Genomic DNA, 22862 nt, shown 5'->3' with positions numbered 1-22862 from the left:
TCAGCTAGGCTGTTCTACCGCACCGGCCTACACTTGTACCACGGCCTGCGTAACGGGGAGCGGGGTCAGAACCTGAAGGGCACAAAAGGCTACTCAAGCAGCATGACAGCAATGAATGCAGTTAAAGTCGGGCTGTAGAAATGGAGATTTTAGTGTGGGAGTAGTCAGATGAAAAGGTTCTGTCAGCAAAAGTGCAGAAAGAGGTGGGTTTGTGAGTGCAGGCCGCGTCTTTACAGTGGGGCAGGAACACTCATAGCTTGAGCTTTGGTAAGCATTATGTTTATGAAATAAATAAAAGCTGCTGCTGAGTTAGACAAAGTTAATGATTAAGGCTAGCAGCCATTGCTGTTATTTAGCAAAAGCTTTGGCTTAACAAGATGTAAAAGAATGTGCGTGATGTCATTTAGAAAAGTCACTTCGGTTCTGTCAAATGATTGTTCTGAAAGATGGCTTCCAAATCCAGCAACTTGTGTAAGATACGAATTCAAAAGTTGCTTGTTTAGAATCTCTGAAATCCTTGTTGTGACCAAAAATGTGCTTCTCCATTTCTGCCCATCTTCATTTTCTTCCTGTAGAGGCACTTCTCTCTCTGAATTTTTAATCAACAAAATGAAGTGATATAGTTCAGAGCAGGCCTGGCACTGAGAGTGGGACCTCGTGGTTTCTAAAAGAAAGCAAAAGTTTTCTTTCTTCAATGCAGTAAACTTTTGGTCCACTAAAGTGATAACCTCCTTTCCAAATTCGGTTATTCTTCTAGGAGTTATGTCTCTTCCATCTGTCCGCATAGGATTTCTCCATTGCCACCGGTAGACAGAATTCTTCTTGAATGCCATTTGGTTTTTATTTAACCTCAAATAAACATCCTCATTTACTTGTGGCCATTAGTAATAAGGATGTATATTGAACTACTGTTTGTAATACAGTCTGTGTTTAAAATACTCTCAGTGCATAATCCCTCTTTACCTTTTTCAACATATTGAGACACCAGAAGTAGAAGAACACTAATCAAACTGAGCTTGGACTGTGAAATACTGCTGCTCTTAAAAAATACTTCCGTTTTTCATTGATACTTCAGTTGCACAAGAAACTTCAGTCTGCTATACCAACCAAGAGTGAAAAGGAAGAAATGCTTCCTGCTTTGTGGATTTCCCATGCGAAGGTGTCTTCTTGAAGGAAGGAGTAGGCTGGATTTGAACTTGGAGTCACAAGTTATGAACTACAACTGCACCATTGCAGGTGGCAACATCAGCCTGAATAGATATTAATGAGGAAATGCATGATAGAGGCAGAATTTTTTGATGCAGCTGTGATACAAAATCTCTGGCCCGTCTAGTTAATCTGTAACAGGTATTCTAAATAGAATTTTCAAACAGGCCTGTTTGAACCTGCTTCTACCCAGTAGTATTAATTTCAAATGTTAACGAGGGGTTTATTCTGTTACTCTCATCATAACTTTCTTCTGTGCCTTAATTAAATGTTAATCTATTGTAGACAGCCCTGTTCTTGTAATGACTTGAGACTGGTGTATACTGATGATCTGAGAGGAGATCACCTAGATAAGAATAAGTTTTACAGACCGACTAAGCCTGTATTGCTTCTTAACTTTCAATGTATGTAATGCCTTTTGCTAAAATAGGAAAATCTGCTTGGGTTAGAACAATTCCAAAAAAAATAGAATTTAATATTTCAAAAAGCATACACTTATCAATAAATATTAATACTGGAAATCAATGTTCAATTTCCTGGGCTAAATAAGATTTTCTTAAGGGGGTTGAATGCCATCCAGGGCAAAGTTTGTTCCTGAACTTGGTTTCACATGTCTAAACTGAATCACCACTCCTCAGGTCTGATTTTTAGCTCTAACTCAGCTTTGATGTATCAAGATAAATGAAAGTGATTATTTGCTCAGAAAGACAAGGGATTTTAAGTACAATAAGAACTGTAGTCACATACTTTTTCAAATTTGGTTCTACAGTTTCCGGAGGAGGCATCTGTTAGGCAGGGGACGCACTGGCTTTACCTTTGTTTCAGATCATCAGTGGTGACAAGCATTTTCAGCAGAAGGTTCTCATGAGGATACTGGTTGCCACTGCAGTAATGAGAGTTGTTAGCTCTTAGTGATTTTCTTAACTGAGAGGTAAGTGGCACTCCACTGCAGCTTGAAAAGAATAGCAGGCATGTAAGGAAAGCTCTTTATTAGACATCTGCTTGTAAACAAAGTCATCTCAGCACTATCACACAAGTTCTGGATTGTTTTAGCTGGGCTCTCTGTAACTTTACTCTCGCTCTTGCTGCCTTGTGCTGCAGCCTGAATTAGCTCTGCTGTTCACCAGGAGAGCACGCCATCTTCATGTGTGTTAATGATCTTACTGTTAACAGGAAACCAGCAATAGCTTTTCTTGGTAGTTATTACAAAAGTCAGACTGCAGTAGTCATCAGACAGCTCTGCATGGCTTCTGAAGTGTGTGAACTTGAATGCTGACAGAAAACTGCGTATGGAGCATTCATGGTGTCTGCTGGTAGCACGTGGGAAAGGAATAAAATGATGTCAATTATGAGTTAGATTGATGTTAACCCAGTGACTAAGTTGAATCTAGTCAACTTCTTACTAGTCCAGACACTCCAATGTGACCCCATAAAATGGAATATTTCATTGTGGTAATCTAGCATTTGTGATGATAATAACTTACGCAACAAAGGGTAGAGGTTAGACTTGTTTCCTGTCTGTCATTTTACATAATCAGTAACCTAAATTTCCCTCTCATACATAATCGTTTACTTAAATCTGCTCTAAACTATCATCAGTCACCATTTGAACTGATTTGTCTGCCTTATGCCACCAATAGAATCAGATACTTTTTTACGCTGTTTAAGAGTCATAACAGTGAGATTTGGAAAACAGAATGCTGAACTGTATCATCTCCATTGCTTTAGCAGCTCGGGATTAGAGGTGTAGGTGAGAAGCACAATCGCTGTTCGCTGCGTGGGGAAACTTGGTTGCATTCCCTCCCTTGATCTCTCCACCGGTATGCATATGAGCAGGTGGTGCGTCAGCGTGCTGATGCTCTGCTTCAACATGTCTCACTGGGTTCTGATGCTTGACTCATTCTGCTGTGGTTGAACGGGTATTTGTATAGCAGACATAACACGGAGAGGAATAAAGGCATTTAAGGCTTCAAAATCTTGATAATACTTCTGAGAAGTAAAGCTATTCATCTGAAGGGCTCCTTCCCCATGAAACATTGCACAATCTCTGACTGAATGTGCCATTGTGCCTTGCCCTCTGCTTCACAGGGCCATAAGTTTAGCTCCAGTACACTTGATGAATTCTAATTGTATTATGTTTACTTAGATATGTCCCTAGTTCATCTTTCATCTGTTGTTTTTTTTAATTCATTCCCAACATTTCCAAATGACTGGGGACAGATGGGGACACGGGAAGTACTCTTCTGTCCTTTTCCCCTCAAGGAAGAAGTATAGACAGGCAGCTCTTAAAAAACAGAGACAGTATTTCAAAGCTATTTCATGGTGATTACAATGTAAGATTCAATTGTAACTTTTCTAGTCTGTGGGCCAGTCCTTACCCTTTGGAAGCTGAGACTCTTGTGTTTTCCTTCTGTGTTCTCTGCCCTTTTATAACCTCCTGTAGCTTTCAGCAGGCTACAATACACTAATAAAGTCTTACGAATAACTCAGAAAAACTTCCATCTTTGCACCCTAGCTCTCTGCCTTTTTTATATAGCTCTCAGAAGCTGTTGGTGTGACAGATAAGGCTGAATCTGTACCAGGAAGGGTTTCCTTACTCTTTATTTGATGAGGGGATTAATTTCCCACAGAATCATACCCACGTCATTTCTCTGGCTTCACCTTGGACTGGATTCTGCCAATAGCTTATTTGATGAGGAATCCTTCTAGATGGAGCAAGGAACTAGCTTTTCTGTCCTTTCCTTTGTCTGCACAAGTTGACTTGAGGTCTGCTGTCTGCCTCAGTTGTTGAAAACAGTGTTCTTAAAAACAGTGTACTATTTGTGTTTGCCGTTTTCCTCTGTAATAAGTCTTTCCTGCCTCAATTGTCTCCTCTACAGTGGAGACCCAGGAGCACTTCTGCTCCTAAACACCTGAACTCCAGGGTAAACATCTAGCCTGTGGAGAGCTGGGAACAAGATCTGGATTTCTGCAAGCTGGAAAATGACAGAAGCAAAGGAAGACATTAATTTCCTGCTTGCTGTTACTTCTGCATGTCTGCCAAACCATTTGTTATTGATTTAGTGATGCATTCTCATGTTCAAAGTGTTCTTTGGTCTTTCTCCTTTCTTTCAGGTCTAGGCATCTTCAACCAATGTCACAGCAGCACTCTTTGAAACACTAAAATGCCACATGTGGGCTCTATGCAGTGACATTTTGGCAATGTCAATTCAAATAAAAAACTGATTGATTGTTCTTGACTGGCTTTATTATCTGAAAATTAGGAGGGGAAGGAACAACTCTTGCATATGACATAGTTGATAGAGTTGAAAAGTGAGGAAATAAACTGACATTTTCCCTAGCATCTAGCAAGCTACCTGTGTTTGCCCTCTTTACTGTTTCTTATTTACTCTTTAGGTTTCTGTTATTCAACTCTGCTCGGTTATATCAAGGATCACCCATTTGGAGTGGAAGACAGAGTTGTTTCCTGTCATCTTGATACATGGAAAACCATAGACAGAAATTGTCTTTTTCCTAAATTGTGGTGATCTGGAAGGCAGAGGGTCTTTTCTCTTTGATTCCAGTCTGTTATTCTTTGAAATACTGTAGTGCAGTCAGCAGTCAACAAATAATAGGAAACATAAACCTCTACAGTACTTTGGCTACCCCGCTGTGCTGTCTGCGCATTCTGAAGAAGCACAAGGCTTTGCCTTGTGAGACTTGCTAAGTAATCAAAGCTGCTGAAAGACAATACAACTCCTGCCTCCTTAGGGAAACGTCTAACAGCGAACGTAATTGAGCAGATGTTTTGGTGATCTTCCACGTTTTCTACTGATGACATACAGCTACTTTTTTCTTGTTATTAACAGAACAGTCCGATTTTTTTTGTTTTGGAGATAAGTCAGAGCATTTATAACTGCTGAGGTGTGTTTGGGTGTGAAGGGGAGATTGCAGGTAAGACCAGCAGACCTTACGTTGCAGAAATACCTGAATGAGATGCAATGCAGTTCTGTACATCCATAAACTTGCAAGAGCCTGAGCAGTGGAAGTGGCAGAAGCAACCGAAAGGCTGGAACAGAAAGGGCTGGTTAATGATCTAGGGCAGATCCTGCTCATAAGTGTTCAGCTTCTTGCAAGAGTCAGAATGGCATGATCTTCCTACTCATTTTTAATAAATGCCTTCATAAACTGGGGGATAAGACCTGGTTTAATTCTTTCCCTGCATTTTATCTTTCCAGATTCATTTCCTTTAGTAGTGAATTTACAGTCTTTGCTGTAAGTACTTTCAGACAGAAATAAGGTTTCATAATCTGTGTAGATAATATGTACTAGAATGAAATTGTTCCAATATTCTGTCTGCCAGAGGCCAGACTGAGAGATAAAGAGATATAAGGCTTGCAGTAGTCGTTCATTACTCCCTTGCACTTGGCTGCAAAGGAGTAACCACACTTGCTCAGTGGACCATGCAAATATAACATCTCTGATCTTTCTGAACTTGATTTACTAGAGGAATATTTCATTATTCTTTCTGTAGCAGCACGAGAAAGGAGGATAGTTCTATAAAGGTGTAGCTTTAGATTTTCTTCTTTTTTTTGTCACATTCCTAATTAGCACAGTTAAATTGTGCGGTAATTTGTTGAAGCTTGCTATCAGTTTTGTAAAGTCTCTTGATGGAATCTTGTCTATTGTAAATGATAATAAATTCCATTTCAGCTTGTAGTCAAGAGTTATGTCCATTTGACTTGTGTTTCAGCTATGCTCTCTTTTTTATGGCAATTTGAGAGACTGGGAGGAACATAATAAGTAATTGTCTGCTTTCTCCCTGTTACTTACTTGACATCTGGCTCATAAGTGTCTTGCAGGCCCCTCTTCTGCCCTTTTTCTCTCCTTCCAATAGAAAAGTCTGCCTTTCTCAATGAAGAAATAAATTCCAAAAAAGTCTATAGAAAATCCAGAGAATTTTCCAAAGGAAAAGCATTTTAACATCCAGTCCTGACAGCTTCCATGCACAGAATACTTGATTTCGTAACAGGAGAAGATTAATGCTGCCCTTCTATTATGTGCTTTTGGATCTGTATGTACTCCTCTGTAGTCAGCCTCCTCGTGAACTGCTGAACATTAGCAGTGAAGGCACAGACAGCTTTGTGTTTGTGCAGCTCAGCTGAAGGGAGGATGACACAGACAGCTACATAGATGGTTCTGAGCATCTCTTTGTACCGAAGCAATACTCCAACTGATGCTTTTTGGTTTTTTTTACAAGAACTTGTGCAAGCTTGCAGTAGCTAGCAGATCCTTCTGGTTGCTTACAGCCTAAAGCTTTTGTTCTCTGGTGAAAAATTCTGGACTGTTTTGTAGACGTTTGAGTTGTAATGGATGACTGGCTTTTTGTTGCCATCAGACCTACATATTTTAAATACATCACAGTCATAGTAAAATAACACTACTACACTTCCAGGACCTAGAATTAAAGACCTCACTCAAAGTGCTGGATTAGTCTTGTTTAGATAATATTATTGTTCAAGATGATGTTCTTCTCCATTATTCATATGAATTCGTACCCTGTCACTGTGCTTAACTCAATTCCCACTCTTGAGCAAGATTTCCCTATTTATTTCTGAACTAGCAAAATGTTATCTCTGCAATATATCACCGTTTTCAGCTATTATGTAGCTTCTGTGTAGTATTGTATTCAACTCCATTCTGTAGGTAAGGGTGTTCAATCAAAGGTAACCCCGCTAAGTTTAGCAGGTCTTTCTGAGGTTTCTAGAACTTGCAGTAATTTTGTTTGTTTATTCCTCTGGGGATTTAAAGTATGAAATGCCATTATAAATTGTAATCACAGTTTGCCTCAAATAGTGACTGCAGCTGGGAATCTTACAGATCAAACCCCTAGATCCCAAATTGGGCAGTCAATTCGGGTTGCAGCTAGGTGGCTGTGCCATTAGCTGAAGAGGGACAGCGGTGCTCCCTGTAGAGCAACTCCAAAGCAAGCAGGAGTGAGCTACAGCCAGTAGTTGACCCATGGGGAACACTGTGACAACTTCTGTCAAATGTAAAAACATCTCATTTCTAGTAACTATACGTGGAATACTGTCATTGGTTCTGTGCTCCGGTGTGGTTGTTTCTCTGTGCTATCAGGCCATCGCTCCCTGGTGCCACACATAATCTGTGCTGCTGTATGATGTCCTGGCACATGTAGGTAAAGGTCTGCCTTCACTTGGTTCGTGCACTTTCCTGAAATTCCTTCATAGGAGATCTGGTTGTCTGGAGGGAGGAGAACCTGCAGACCTGGGGAGAGCATCTTTCTCCAAGTTAGGAAGTGGCTGACAGGGAGCTCCCAAAACCAGAACTACACTGTCTATGTGTAGGGACTGAGGGATTAAAAAGCCTAGTTGTTTTAACTTCATTTCTCCCTCTCTGTCCCTTATCAAAACACAATTTCCAGCTTCTCTTGCCTGAGCAAGTTTTATGAAGGTGCATGGTTCCTCCTTGATTGCTTTGCACCAAAATGGGCTGCACAATGCTGATACATTTCTATTATGTATGTAAGGTGTTCTTTTCAAATGCTTATCTGCTGTAGATTTCTTATGGCTACCTGTAGTGTCTGGCAGGCATAGCTTTGTCACTCCTGAAATTTCTGCTCTTAATGTTGGAGGCACTGTAAAGCCTGTGGAAGAAGAATGCCAACATTTTTTCAGGTCGGATGTCTGCTTATGCTAAAACTTTTAGATACCTTGAGGAAACAAATTTACAGGGTAGAAATTTAGAGCTGCTAAGCCAAAACCTTTTCTCTGCTCTGAGCATCCTTGAGCCTCAGGTTCTGAGGCAGAGCTTTGGTCTGATGTGGTGAAACCACCCTTGCAGTGTATGACGGCAATGTGATTCGCTACAGGAACGACATCGCCAGGTCAGACCAAAGGTTTGCCTATTCCTGCGACAGGAACAGTAGCATTGATCTTTGAAGTACTTGAGCTGGCTTGGCTGGACTTCAAATGATGGTGTGTCCTGAAGCAGACGCAGAGTTAGAAAAACACTCAGACAACTGAATTTTGAAGTGCAGTGATTTATTAAACAGTCGCAGAACAGAACAGCACATGGGAGATGACAGCATCTTTAGCTATTTCATACGGGTGAATCCTCTGAACGTGTCAGATGGGGGTACATAGGAGAAGCTGCGTGTGGTGCACAATAATGCTGAAGGAGTGGGAATATTTCTGTAGGTGGCTGACATGTATTGGATGAATTTTCATGAAGTTGAGCACTGTGAGCAATAAGCCGGTGTCTGAGTGCATTCCTAATTTTAAAATATGATTTACAGAAGATGCACAAATCTCAGATTTTAATTGGATTTCTACTCATTTTCTTAAGTTGCTCCTTACAAGGAGGCCTGCTATGCTGTTCTCTCACTGAGATCATCCTTTAGTCTGGTAGTAGTTAATGTTAGTAGTTAACGTTTCTAAATTTAGGGAGATTGCTCTGCTGATTTGTCACACAAACAGCAACATATCTGTCTGAGTTTTCATTATGCCTCTATTTATACAACAAACTTCTAAACTTGGTGTTTGTTACACACAAGAGCAATTGCTCCTTGGTACTGGTCCTTGCCTCCCACAGCACTGAAAACATGGGAGAAAGCAACAAATGCTTGTCTGAGGCTGACCACCTTCAAAAGGATTTTATATGTGCATGGTTTCATTTCTTGCAGTGTCGAAGTTCTCAGAGGGCTTAGCTTGTAATTAAGTACTAGGTGCTGTTCCACAGTGTTCCACTGTTAGGAAAGCCTGGGGGAAAAGGATTGTAGCCTCACATACTTTCATAGCCTTTTGATGACACTGAAATATATACTTCAAAAAAATGTGTTTACTGTTTGGGGTTTTATAGTACTGGGTGTGTTTTCTCTCTGTAATGCTTCTATTATTAGGGGCCAAACATGTTATCTGTACAGATACTATTACAGTATATGAAGTACATAAACACAGAAGCCTCAATAGTTATTTACTGTTTCTAGACAGCATGCGATAAAAGAAACTTTTAAAATTTGCAGCTCCTGCACATTCTTTTTGTTCTGCCCTGGTGAAACTGGGTGTCCTTCATGGCAGGTTTGGAAGGCTCTTTGCAGTCTTTCATTTTATATTTTGGCTGCTAAATAACCGGAAAAATTGACCGAGGAAAACAGTGAAGAAGTTGAGCCAGCAGTTGCCACAGTGACAGTTGTCCAATGTAAATATCTTACAATTCTTCTGTTTATCATCTGTTTTCAGGGCAGTTTAAGCTGCTGGAACAAGACCGAGATATTAAGGAGCCAGTGCAGTATTTTAACAGTGTGGAGGAGGTGGCTAAAGCATTTCCTGAACGAGTTTACGTCATGGAGGAAATAACATTCAACGTTAAGGTAGTCCCTGAATAAATATTTATCTCTGTCTCAATGATTAACTGTTACAACCTTTATATACATGGCAAGCGAGCAACAGCGCTGTGTGGGAAGTGTGATTTTTGAGACAAACGGGTCTTTAGTTCAGCCTTCTGTGGTGGTGCTCTTCAGGATCGTTTTTGCAGTGCTAAATCAACACGTCCTAGAAGGGCTGTCCTATCCTATGGCACTTCAGGGAGCAGTCCTGATGATGCATCCCGTAATTCACCTAATTGGGATGTTGCTGCCAGACTTTAAACAAATGTTGTTTGTTGCCCCCTTTGTCCTCCCACTTCCAGCAGTTTGAATTTTATTTTCTGGTAAGCAGCAGCTGCTCAGATCCCTGTCCAGAAAGCCTTATTCTCCGAGAGTGTGCAGAGTGAAATGATGGTGTTGCTTCTCTCAAAATTACTACAGAAAGTGTCATTGTGAATAAAAGAAAAAAATAGAAAGATGGCCTTGTTCTGTATGTGTGTATTTGTGCACGCGCACTTCTTGGGCTCATTTTTGGATCAACAGCACCAGCAGACAGCTTCGCATCACCAAACTACAGTGCTATGGTATGAAGCAATGGTAATAGAGCATGTTCATCTCCCTTGTCTTACCTGTATTTCCTTTCTTTCCATAGGGAGACACCTGTGCATGATAGGTCAGTTCTGATGAAAGAGCACAACAGCATCCTGGTGATAGTATGCAATGGTGTATATTTGCATTGTGTACAGAAGGGACTGGCTGATGCTGCTAGTGCAAAACCAGTATAGAGTTTCCCACTCCCAGGTGTGGGGTTTTTTTATAACCCATATATCTTTTAATGGCTTCTTCTCTTTCTTGCACTGCTAGAGTTGGGAGACATCAGCTAAACTCAGTTTTTATAGGTGTGAAACAAGATTGCTGAAGACTACTATAAGTGCTCATTAGTTAATTCATTTAGATACACAGACTCTTGCATTTCAGGACAGTAAGTTTTGGGTTCTTTTTACTTTTGTGCTATTAATTAACTAACCTGAAACCATGCAACAGAGCCTTTCATGAATGAAAACTACAGGAGAAAGATTAAACACTTGAATTTTTAGGATATAGTTAGCCCGATGAAGGAAGCAAGAAAATTCCATTTCTACCCAAGAAGATCATTATTATCTTAGAACTGCCAGCCTTATCCACCACTGTGCCATTATTTCTCAGTGTATCTGTGTCCAAATGAAGAGCATGGCACAGTGAAACATGCAGCCATAATTTTGGAAGAAGGCTTTTCAGAATATAAAACATTATGTCTTGGGTTTAGCACCAGAATTCTCAAATCTCTTTGTCATATTTAGCAAACTCAGAATTAAGCATAGCCTACTGTTATATATCAGATACATTTTAAAAGATATTTTTGTCATACTCTTTAATGTAAATAACAGTAATAATAATCCAGGTTTAACCTAGTTAAACATATCTTGGCAGTATTTCTTTTGGCTGTTTTTCCAGTTCATAGAAGTCTATTCCAAAGTTGTCATCTTCTAAAAAATGAATTAGCAGGACTTGTAAAACTGTTTAATTTCTGTACACAACAGAATGACGTATGCTACAATTTTATAAGAGAGATGGTGTCAAAGTGATTTGAGCAAAGGGAAGAATGCAGTTGATTTCTGTCCAAAGCAGTGTGTTCGCTTAAATTAAGATTATCAGAAGTTAGTTAATCTGATACAAAAAGAAAAAATGTTTAAAATATCTAATGAAGCACTTAAGATGAGGAGGAATTGTGATGTCTGGGAGTTTTTTCTTATTCTAAAAAATCCACTGCTGTGGATAAGTTTTGAAGAAAGAGCTGGTAGCATTAAAGAATTTCACTGGACTGTTCCTATATGATTGTGTCTGTGTTGGGATCTGTCTGAGCATGCTATGTGCCACTGCTACGGTTGACTCCATGCAGACCTTGTCCTCCAACTAATTCCTTTGCTGCTTAAGCAGTGTTTTGCAACTTAGAGAAGTTTAGAGAACTGCTGCTTTGTCATGACGAAGTTCCGTGACATCTTTTCTAAGAGGGAGGTTTTATTTTACTTTGTATGCTTTCATTTGTTAAAGAGGAAAATGAGCCACTTTACCCTAAGATAGGCCAAGGAGATATCTCCCTTCCATCCTTACTGTTTCCCAGCTAGGTGGGCTTTCTGGGAAGTGTGCCGAGGCAGAACATTTAGGGCCTGTGTTGTATTTGAAGGAGTGCTGTAAGGCATGCCATCAAAAGCAGAGCTGGGACTAGAAGGTAGAGTCCTGCGTACTTTTCACAGAACAGCAAGCAGGAATTTGAGATTAAACCAAATTTTTGTAATGGTTAGAACTACTTATGTTAATTTCTGCTGATCTGTGTATGTATCTGTGCTTGTATACCTTGTTGGTCACCTCAGGTACCTGGTAGCCAGCAGCATCTGCAGGCACAGTAAATCTGAGTGATCTGAGGATAGTCAAAATCTATAGTCAAAATCTAATCTATTCCTAGTAGAAAATTGTGGGTATTCTGTCTATTCTTCAGTGAACAGATATCTTATAGCCTTTTCCACGTTACTTTTCAATGCATAATGACAGATAATTTTGTTTATATAACAGCATTACATTACAATGATGAGGATATTCTGCCCCTCTATGCATAGAAGAAAAATTTTAAGAAAGTTTTGCTACTCCAGGGCTCTGGCTTTTGCTGAAGCAGCAATAGGTTTCTGCAGTTGGATGCAGAGGTTCCATGCAGGTAGAAGTCTATGTAAATACAAAGGAAGCTATTTGCTCTAAGACTGGGGATTAAGGGGGAAAAAAAAGAAGAAAAAAAAAAAAAAAAAAGCAAATTATACTGAGAATAATTCACAAAAAAGTTCCTGTAAAAATAATGATATGTCTGGTAGACCATTGGACAAGTCATGAATTCCTGCTTTCCAAAAATCAGCCCAGTCAGCGTTACAAGATCATTTAAGTATTCAAAAATGAGATACCGTTTTTGCCCTGAAGATATCACTGTATCTCCTTAGAGAGGCTGTGAAACTGTTTTCAGAGGATTTCCATGGATGGGAATGTGTATTAATTAGCTAATCCTGTAATGATTCTTTTCTATCAAAGACTTTGTTGTGAACTTTCGATAGCTGATTTGTTTGATGTGGTCCTTTGATGTAAGTGAAGCAAAATTGATCTCCTGATTTGGCTGCAGTTCTATTGACCCTAGTAAACTTGCCCTGAGTTTCCAAAAAGCACCTACTTAGAAGGCTGTAACCTATACTGTCAATTTCAAGTGCTGCAATAAAAACTTGTCTGAAATCAGCCTGCATACAGGTTTGCAGGTAATACATCATACTCATCATCATGAGAACAAGAGTTTCAGAACCCTTTACACCCTTTATGGTGGCCTTTATGGTGGCCTCATGAGGCAGACCTCATTCGGTCCAGGAAGGTTTGTCATCTCTTGCCCCTCTGTCCCCAGCATACAGGTGGCACCTTGGTGACTCAGTGGTACTGCAGTGCTGTGGCTGCCTCTTTCCTCCAGTCTGGTGCAGTTTGCATAAGGGAGAAGTAGACCTACTGAGTTTCTGCTCTGAAGGGAGCCTGGGTAGCAAGCTCCATCGCCTCATGGTGCCTTCATGTGCTGGCCTTCCTGGTATGCCAGCTTTTAATGTAGTAATCAGGGCAAAGAAGCCAAGAGGGGAGCATATGTAGCCTACCACCAAGAGTTATAGTTATTTATTCTGTCTTGTAAGGCTAGCATTTATAAAAGAAAAAATAGTTAACTTCCTTGAAAAAACTTGATGATTTTTTCTTCTTATAACTCTTCTGGATACTCTATTTTATATTAAATAAAAATCTTTATCCACTTTCTATACCTTGTGGGAAAAAAAATTCTGGTTGGTCTGCTGGCTTTAATAATAGAATCTGTATGCGGTAATTATGCATCAGAGGCCTCACTGTTTAAAAAAAAAATGAAAGTAGTTCAAAAAAGTCCTAACTATGAATTTTTACTGGCAATGCAATGCTTGCATTGCTCTAATAAGATCTAGCAGGTATAACAAGTTGTATGAAGCCACAAATCATTTTTATAAGGAGTTCCTACATGCCCAAGTGATTAAGGACTTCTGCTTCTTAACTATAACAAATTAGAACAATTGGAGCTCAAGACAGGATATTGACTCAGGTGTTATCAGAATCTATTTTTCTGAGTTAACCTTTCCTTAAGCAAAAGAAACAATATGCTTGAATTTTCCCAAAAGAACATGTTGCCTAAATCATCATTCATCACTTTCCTGATCCTGTCTTCTGCAGTAGATATAATTGGCTTCTGAATGGTTATTGAATTGCAAGCTGAAAACATTAGTATGCCTTAACCCCCCCTGTTTGACAAGATGTCTGCAAACTAGCAGCCTTTCTGGTCAGCAGCCTGGCATCAGTACTGAACTGTTAGTATGGATCAGCATGCGTAAAGGTGGAGAGTAGATGTAGTGTGGAGCAGACTGCTTCTGGTTGTGTGGATCTTCTCTCACACAGGGAGATGCTCAGTTTGAACATCTAGTGGGTTGTTTTTTTTTGCAGGATAGTGTGGCAAACACTGCTTCTTCCACAGAGCTAGAAGCACTGGTTTTTCTCACCTATTATGAGAAAGTGACAGAAGGATGAGGGTGGAATAAAGCTACAAGGTTGATTGTTTTAATGTGTAAAGCAGCACTTTAAGAGAGAACAAACAAGAAGAGAAATGTGTTTGGGGAAGGAGTTACTTCAGGATGCTCCCAAGGCTAATAATTAGATAAAACTTTGTGTTTATCATGGCATCGAGAGGTGTGGCAGTTACAGCTGCAGGTTGTTGCACTAAAATTGTCCAGTGTGGAACCTGTGTTTTAAACAGAAGATGTAAAGAGAGAGCGTACACAAAATAGTAAAAATGTCCCACTGAGGAGAGGTTTGAAGAAAATGTGTTCACCTTCCCTCCTCTTCTCCCTATTCCTTCAGCTCTCTCCCTGCTGCAAGACTGACTGTTTTTATAGCTGAAGATTCAGAGCAGGCCTGGTGAAGCCACTGAGGAGATGAGAAGAGCATGGTTCCAACATGGGCAGAGCAGGAAGGGGAGATGAGAGGAAAGCACAGGGCAGGCTGGAGTCACACTGGGACCTGTCAGCCCTCCTGGTGTGTTATACGGCTGAATGAAGGCTTTCTGGTGCCTTTTGTAACTCTACATATTTTCCAGAATCGTGAGGAGATTCCAGCAGTTTGCCAGAAAAACAGACCATATATCTGCATCCATATATAGCCTGGGCTGCTTCAACTGCCATTCCGAGATAGGGCACTATTGTCTCTTTCATACAGGAATTGCATGTTGTGAGATGTGCTGCCAGTAGTTCAAAGTGTCTGAAATAGTCTAGGGTTCTGTTACATCTCTGCAGTGATTTCACAGCAGGCAGTGTATATTATATGCTTCAGGTGGTGGTATAAAGACATGGAGTGGTGCTTGAAGGTATGGATCCTGTTGGGTTGGTGCTGGAAGCTTGGAAGATAGAGGGCTTGGTATTATCCCGGTCACTTTTTGGAAATAATTTGTGATTTCTCTTAGATCACTTTGTCTTCAAGTGTGTTTTTTGGCATGAATCAAATCTGTTCCTAGAAGCTTTTAACCAGCAGGCATCTGTGTCTGACTGCTTCACTTGCAGAGCAGAGGAGGTTGAGGGAGGCCTCATGGCACTGAGCTCTGCTCTATGGTGACAGCAACAGAACCCAAGGGAACGGCATGGAGCTGCTTCAGGAGGGAGGATCAGATTAGGTGTTAGGAAAAGGCTCTTCAGCAGTGGGTGGTGGGCATGGAACAGTCTGCCCACGGCTGTGGTCACAGCCCCAAGTGCCAGAGCTCAAGAAGCATTTGGACAGCACACTCAGACATAATGTTTGAATTTGGGCAGTCTTGTGTGGAGCCAGGAGTTGGATTTGATGATCATTGTCAGTCTCTTCCAGCTCAGGATATTCTGTGATTCCCAGGCTGATGGGAGCCCCCTGAGGTTCATTAGTGAGCACAGAACCCTGTTCCTGCCATGATATTAGCCCTGCAGCAGGCCAGGAAACAGCTTGCAAAAAGGACTGGCAGGCAGATGTGGAGATGTAGAAAGGGCAGACAGCAGCATGTGGGGCTGTAGTAGCAACAGTAGAGCCAGTGGGTCAAGGTATGTGTTTGTTGCTGATGTTCTGCACCCAAATATTTACCTGCCATGTACTTGTTACGAATGTTAAGTAGTAGGTAAATAAATAACTGAATTAACCTCATGCAAGAGAGGAGTTAGCTATCTCGACTTTCAGAACTTAAAATTTAAAATATACTTGACCTGCCTAGGTGTAGTTGCAGCCTTAACTTCCCCAGAGTAAGGTTTTGTGAAATGAAATCAGTTGTGCAGTCTAAGACTTCTGGTTTCACCGTTTCAATTCATTACCATTTTAGACACAAACTGGTACCTTACAGATATTTGCTCAGGAGACACACACATCATTTTTCTCAGTGTCAAAATAGAATAGCAGCATAGTTTTTCTTTTGATTCAGCCATATTTTGTCTATTATTACACTGCTACTATATTCCAAGCAAAGAAAATAACATTTTCCCATTTTATTTTTTTTTAATTTAGAGTAATTTTGTCTTTAAACATGACTATCTGATGTCACAATCCTTGTGCTATTGGTTGAAGTCAATGCCACTAATAAGCAACTGCTTTCATAACCATGGCTCGCTGTGTCACTGTGCTGGCTCAGTACCTCCTGTGGTTGCACATCTGATGGCCATGTTGTCCTTCAGAATAGGCTATTCACAAATCACTCAGAAGCTGCAGGTTGTCAAAACAGCAGCTCCTGCAGTCATGGATTACAACAGCTCCCTTGCTTCTGTCCCCACTGTGCAGGAGGTAAGAAGAAGCTGTAACACTGCTGTCTCACATTAAAATGTCTGACAGTGTTGCCCAAAGAAGTCCTTTATGGGGATTTGTAGTTACTAGAAACCCACGTTCTTATAGGATGTGCCTTTTTGAGAAGAGATGCGATGGACTGAATGGGACATGCACAGAGTTCTGTGTCTTCAGCCTACTCAGCTCCTCACAGGTCAGGGCCTCACCAGCAGCAGTACAAACGTAGCACTCATTGATTCTGAAGAGAAAATAGCAATAAGCATCATTCTGGTGTTATCAGCAGAAAAATCTGGGTGCTTTCTTTTCGTGTTGCAGCTTTTCATTATATTGTCTGGCCAGCAGCATAAACTGTGACTACTGTGTACAATAAAATCCCAGTGGTTTCCTGGATTAGGCCAATTAGAGTTTGTTTGGATAATTCAGGGCTTGAATGGCTTCCTGTCAGGAAGTGCCGAGCTGAAACACTCTGAAGGCACACCTCTTCTGAGCTGCCTGGCCATTTGCTGAGAGAGGTTTCCAGAAGATAATAATGACTTTACAAATACAAGTGAATTGCAGATCACATCTTACAAGAGGAAGCATTATTTACAGCACTTCTCAATTACTGACTAATTGGAATTACAGCTCTGATTTCATGCAGTGGCTGTCCTGTGACGATGGCCAAGTCTGAAGGCTGGAATGTGAACTTCACATAGCTACGTGGAATCTTTAGGAGTCAAGTAGATGAGGCAGGGATATATTATTCTTGCTTATTTCTGGCAGTTTTTTAAAAATATGTTCAGTGTTCCTGAACAAAGTGGTCTGTAGCAGGCCTGCAGTGGTTAGCTGAGGCACCTTCCTTTAAGAATAAGTATCTGCTACTGCTGAAGAAGAGCTCATTAAGTTCTGGTTGGTCCCTGAAAAAGGCCTTTCACATTAAGGCACTCAAATAGAAAGCAGAGCAGTCTTGTGCGTAAAGAGTTATTTCAGTCTTAAGGAAATAACTTCAGGAATAAATGAGCCTTGGACATCTGTTTTGCTTTTTTTTTTTTTTTTTTTTTTAAATTCCAGTACAATTTCTATAGTAGAAAAGCACACACATGGCTTTGCATATGTTGTTTAATATCTTAAATTGCAATTATGATCAAAAAATGAGGAAGGAAGTCTAAAGGCAGAGAGGGAGTTGGGCATGTGGGATAGACCAATATTCTTCACTTTTCCTCCAGGGAATAGATGTCATCTGTCATTCACCCTAGCTGTGAAGAGGTTATATGAAAGGGATGTTTCATTCATAATGATGAGATCACCTTTTCAGCTCCTCAGGGAGATGAAGCTGGAAGAAGAATGTTTGCTTCCTTCAAGAGCCTCACAAATAAGTTACAGCAAAAACAAGGAGTGAAGAGAAGATACCCAAGCAAATCCAGACAGGCTCTGTCATAGCTTTGTGACACAACTGGCTATTTGAATTTCTGGGAGTTGTCCTTTATTTTAAAACTTGTTATATTTGTTCTCATGCCTTCTTTGTCATTCCCAAGTGGCTGCTTCCCCTCTAATAAGATGAAAGAATACACAGAACAGTAAAAAAGGTTACTTGACTGAGCTTTACATTAAACCTCACGTGTCTGACTACTCAGCTGTTCAAATGAAAATAGTGTTGTTTCTCCCAAAGTACCGCCTTCAAGTCCAATCTCATTAGGTTTGATATAATTTGTGATGTTGTTTTCAGCAAGGTAAAAACAATTTATTTCATTACTGTTTTGCAGGTAGCTTCAGGTGAATGCAATGAAGACACTGAAGTTTACAACATTACCCTTAGTACTGGGGATGAACTCACTTTAATGGGACAAGCAGAAATCCTTTATGCAAAATCTTCTAAGGAGAAGTCACGACTCAACACTATCTTCAAAAAAATTGGTAAACTTAATTCAATTAGCAAACTTGGCAGAGGCAAAATGCCCTGCCTCATCTGCATGAACCACAGGACCAATGAAAGCATCAGCCTTCCATTCCAGTGTAAGGGCAAGTTTAGCACCCGCAGCCCGTTGGAGGTGCAGATGCAAGAAGGTGAGCACACAATTCGTAACATAGTAGAAAAAACCCGGCTGCCTGTTAATGTGACTGTGCCAAGCCCTACGCCGAGAAACCCCTACGACCTGCATTTTATCCGTGAAGGGCACAGGTACAAGTTTGTCAACATTCAGACCAAGACTGTGGTGGTTTGTTGCGTGCTTCGTGGCAACAAAATTATTCCGATGCATTTTCCCTTGCACTTGACACTTCCAAAATTTACTCTACCTGACAGTCTTGTGAAGGGGGAGCTGTGGCACGAATCCCTCATCCAGCATTGGTTTAATATATGCCAAGAACAGTTTGACATAGACGAGTATTCCCGGGCCGTGCGCGATGTGAAAACAGACTGGAATGAAGACTGCAAGAGCCCAAAGAAGAGCCGGTGCAGCGGGCACACTCACGTGCCCAACTCCCTCAGCTATGCACGGGACGAGCTCACGCAGTCCTTCCACCGGCTGTCGGTGTGTGTTTATGGCAACAATTTGCATGGCAATAGCGAAGTGAACCTCCACGGCTGCAGGGACCTGTGTAACGAGTGGGCTCTGTTTTCTCACGATGCGCTTCAGTACCAGGATTCTGGTGACAGTAGCAGCGATTACCTTTTTCCTGAGGTTGGTGAAGAGTCCATGTTTCTGCCTACAAAACCAGAACTTCCTTACGAAGAGCTGTGGTTGGACCAAGGGTCTGGAAAGCCTGGTGAGCAGCCTCTCACTCGCTCGCTAAGTGAGAAGAACAAATGTGACAATTACAGAGGATCCTTCCGATCAAAGTGTGGTAGTACGTCTCTTCCTGTGCCTGGGACAGTCGATGCAGCAACGAAGTCTGCAGATGTTTCCCTACCTCCACCTCCAGTGCCTCCCAAATCAGAAGCAGTAAGTCAGGGTTGCTTATGTTGGTTTGTTTCTTTTTCAGCAGATGAAGAGTTTGCTTGGGAATTCTTTAGGGGGAAGACTTTGGAGGGGGTAGAGCACATGCAGGGGAATAGGGAGAAGAGGTGTGCAACTTCACCTAACCTCACAGCAACTGTAAGTCACATCCTAAAAATCATCTAAGTATATTTAATGTAACTGATCTATTAGCTTAATCCTGATACTTCAGGTGACATCATCTCTCCACATATGCTCTGTTTTCTCATATTTTCTATGGCTGAAGTGTGTGGGATACAAACCCACTCAGAACTACCACAGGTCACCTTAGTGTGTGTGTCTTCCATTAACAGGTCCTAATATTAAGGGCAGCTAGAATTTTTACATTTGAAATATTTTTTTAATGAGAGATCATATTTTCTGATACAACTCCATGGCAAATTCTGGGGACTATTAGGTTCATCACCTTCAACCAGACTTCATGGAGTGATTATTTAGCTCTGTTTTGGTAGTGTTTATTGAAAGAATTTATGCTTAAATATAAACTCTGCAGCAGAGTTTAGAAATGAGCTTTTTAGAAGACTCAGTTTTAAACAGAGTGAATTCTGTCTGAGGGTTTCTGATGAAAACTCTGGGGAGAAATCACTTTTCCAAACCTGAACTGTTTGAATTGACTTCAGCAACAAAATTACAAACATATTTTTTCTACAGGAGCTTATGTGGGTTGGATGGAAAGTCCACCTATTACATGGTCTCTTGAGGTAGTCCTACACGTTATTTAAAAAAACAGGAAAAAATAAAACTTGCCCAGGGAGGAGTGGGTAGGGAACTTTAGCAAGATTAAATGATACATAGTTGATTATGTTATTATTTAACAAATCAGTTAATTATTTTTGCAGGTTTTTAAAAATGAAATTTAATTAAGGAAAATGTCCTTGCAAGTTGAGCAGTGTTTTCAAAACCATGGCTGCACAGCAAGCTGGGGCTCATCTGAGACCAAACTGCGGCACATGGTGGTGATCCCTCTGCCATTGCCCTCTTCCTGTCTCAGCAGCGTTGTCAGGAGCCTTTTCATCATGAGTCAGGTCACAGCCTGGTTGACAACTATGATTGATTTCTTTCTGCTGGGTCAGCTTTCAGTGGATTGATGTGCTGCTACGCAGCCGCTAGGGAGGTGCTGTGAGAAGAGAGAGAAGGCATATGCCGACACAGGTGTGAAAAGCACAACTGCAGCCCTTCAAAACTTTCCCAAAAAGCAGCCACAGCAGCTTCAGCAAAGACAGGAAAGTCAAGACATTACGTCGTCTTAGCACAAGGAGTGTTTACGTGTTATGTCTGAGTGCTGGAACCCATGAGCACTTCCTTGCTGTCAGGGTCAGGTATGCACCGAAGCTTTGTCCAAAGTGTGTTGGAGAAGTGCCCACTGCACTGTATCGGGATGAGCTGCACTAATGTAAACCGGCATGGGGCTGCTCCCACCCTTCTCCTCTCCCAGCCACATGGGCTTGGCTTTCCTTTTGTGCTGGCTCTGGCACTCCTGTGCCTGGGCAGGGAGCCAGGTCTGGATGTGGAAAACGATTAGTTTCCTGCTGATTTCTGTGAGCCAGACCGCTTCAGTGCAGGGCTGGAGCCGAGGCAGGGGGAGGGTGAGGAGGAAGACTGCTGTCACAGTGGCCAAGGGGGAAGGGAATGCCATGTCCTGAGGCCCACTCGGCCTGGGCGCTGAGCGGAATGGGCACACCTGTCCACTGTGTCATGTCTCGGGGACCCTCATGGAATAGAGTCCCTTCTGGGGACAGCAGATTGGCCTCTGGGGGACCTGTGTGTCTTTTGCCTTTTAGCGTGCATTTTTGTCATGTCCATCATACCAGGGCTGAGGTAATGCACCCGCGTGCTGTCAGCAATTTCAGCGTGGCTTCCTAACCATGCAGGAGAACTCATTTCTGCTAAAGCTATTAGATTGCATTTCGAGCTGGGCAGGGTGTAATCTCGTGAAAAATAAAAATAAAAAATTGCCTCTCTGTAGATGGGATAATGATTTAGAATCAGTTTTGTGGCTTCCTGGAACAGCTTTGGAATGAGTCTCAGTGACCGGCCGAGCTCATCAGTGGGCTGGGGCTGGCCGAGATGCTTGCATGCTTTCCATGTAGGGTATTTATAGAATAAGTGGATCTCGGTAGCTGCTGGTGAACATGAGGTTTAGTCATCACATCCCCTGGAATGATATTCCATAGTGTTTCTGTATAAAGGTTGGCAAGCAATTGTGTTTTTGCATGCACTAAATTTAAAGTGTGTGTGTAGGAGCTGGTTGTAGGAGAAAAGGACATTCAGGTGTTTCAGAAGCTCTTCTGTCTTTCTTCTCACCCACAAGGCAAAATATTCTGATGCAGTCTGTATTTTCTAAATACCTTTCAGAAAATCAAAGTAGCATGAAGGGAAAAGAGAAAGAAAATGACCTCTGAATTAAGGCCTGTAAATCAGAAATTGCTTTGGTCCCAGAACGCTAATTTGCATAATATCAGGGGCTGTTTTCCTGATTGATTTACAGCATGCCCAGATGGAGCGTGCCAGAGGCTGGCGCTCCTGCAGGCTGTGTTACACTGGTGGAAGTGCTCGTAGCGGGGGGGTTGGGTGGGCACCAGGTCTGGGGGCGTTTGCATGGGTGGTATCACCCCAGGAGAGATGAGTTGCAGGGCTTCCTAAAATCCTTGCAGCACCTCATGCAAGGAAAGGGTCACCGTTACCAGGCTTACTATGGGAAGGAGTGTTTGAGTGGGGGAGGAGATGTCCCAGGGCTCTCATTGCAAGTGCACTTTATCTCTCCCTGGCAGCCGTGTGGCATCTAGCATTGCTGGGTGAAAGAGTGTTTCTGTGTAACAGCAGCAGTCACCAAGGCAGACGCTGTGTCACACTGCCACTCTTCCCCTCTTCTCCCATACTGTTTCATTGCTGTTCTCCCCACGAGCACAGATCTCCTGCGAAGTTTCCCCATGATGCTGTCGGTTTAATGTGCAAAATCTCCTTTTTGTTCCTCTGCTGTGTTTCCCGAGAGCTGTGCCTGGCAGCTGTAATCGCAGTCTTGTGACAGGGACCAACTGGGATTGCAAACTGGTATTATTTACGGCCCACTTCTGATCTGCAATCTAGGTCAGGAGAGGAGCTGGGTGTAGTTAGCTCTGCCAGTACCTTTGAATGCTGGTATTCTTCCCAGGAAAGAATTTCTTTAACCCCATGACTGTCTGCTGTGCCCTAAAAGCTCCCCTGAATGGTCTCTGACCCCCATGGGTGTGTGTTCCATGGCATGCAGTATTAACTTTGCCTACTCTGACTTGGGGAAAAAAAATGAAGTCCTTATGCATCCTTGGGGCACAGCACTAAAATGGTTGAAGAGTTTTATGCCTGAATTCAATAACAAACATGAATAAAATTGATTCCTTTTTTTTCCTGAAAGAGCAAATAAGAACCCT

At 41.6% G+C, this 22862-nt stretch overlaps 1 protein-coding gene across 2 annotated transcripts in view; it reads left to right on the top strand.

The window, feature by feature from the left end:
* Nucleotides 1-22862, top strand: part of GAREM1 (GRB2 associated regulator of MAPK1 subtype 1) — a 100874-nt gene that overhangs the window by 66474 nt on the left and 11538 nt on the right. Inside the window, exons 3-4 of one of the 2 annotated variants that reach the window (XM_031612900.2) lie at nt 9447-9577; nt 18223-19401. In XM_031612900.2, coding sequence (XP_031468760.2) covers nt 9447-9577; nt 18223-19401 — 1310 coding nt within the window. The remainder of the gene's footprint in view (nt 1-9446; nt 9578-18222; nt 19402-22862) is intronic. The other variant, XM_090137509.1, reaches the window with a different exon arrangement.

Source organism: Phasianus colchicus, chromosome 3 (genome assembly GCF_987193195.1).
Source record: "Phasianus colchicus chromosome 3, bPhaCol1.hap1.1, whole genome shotgun sequence".
Taxonomy (NCBI): Eukaryota; Metazoa; Chordata; class Aves; order Galliformes; family Phasianidae; genus Phasianus; species Phasianus colchicus.
Note: the sequence above shows the minus strand (reverse complement) of the source record. Positions and strands in the feature narration are given on the sequence as shown.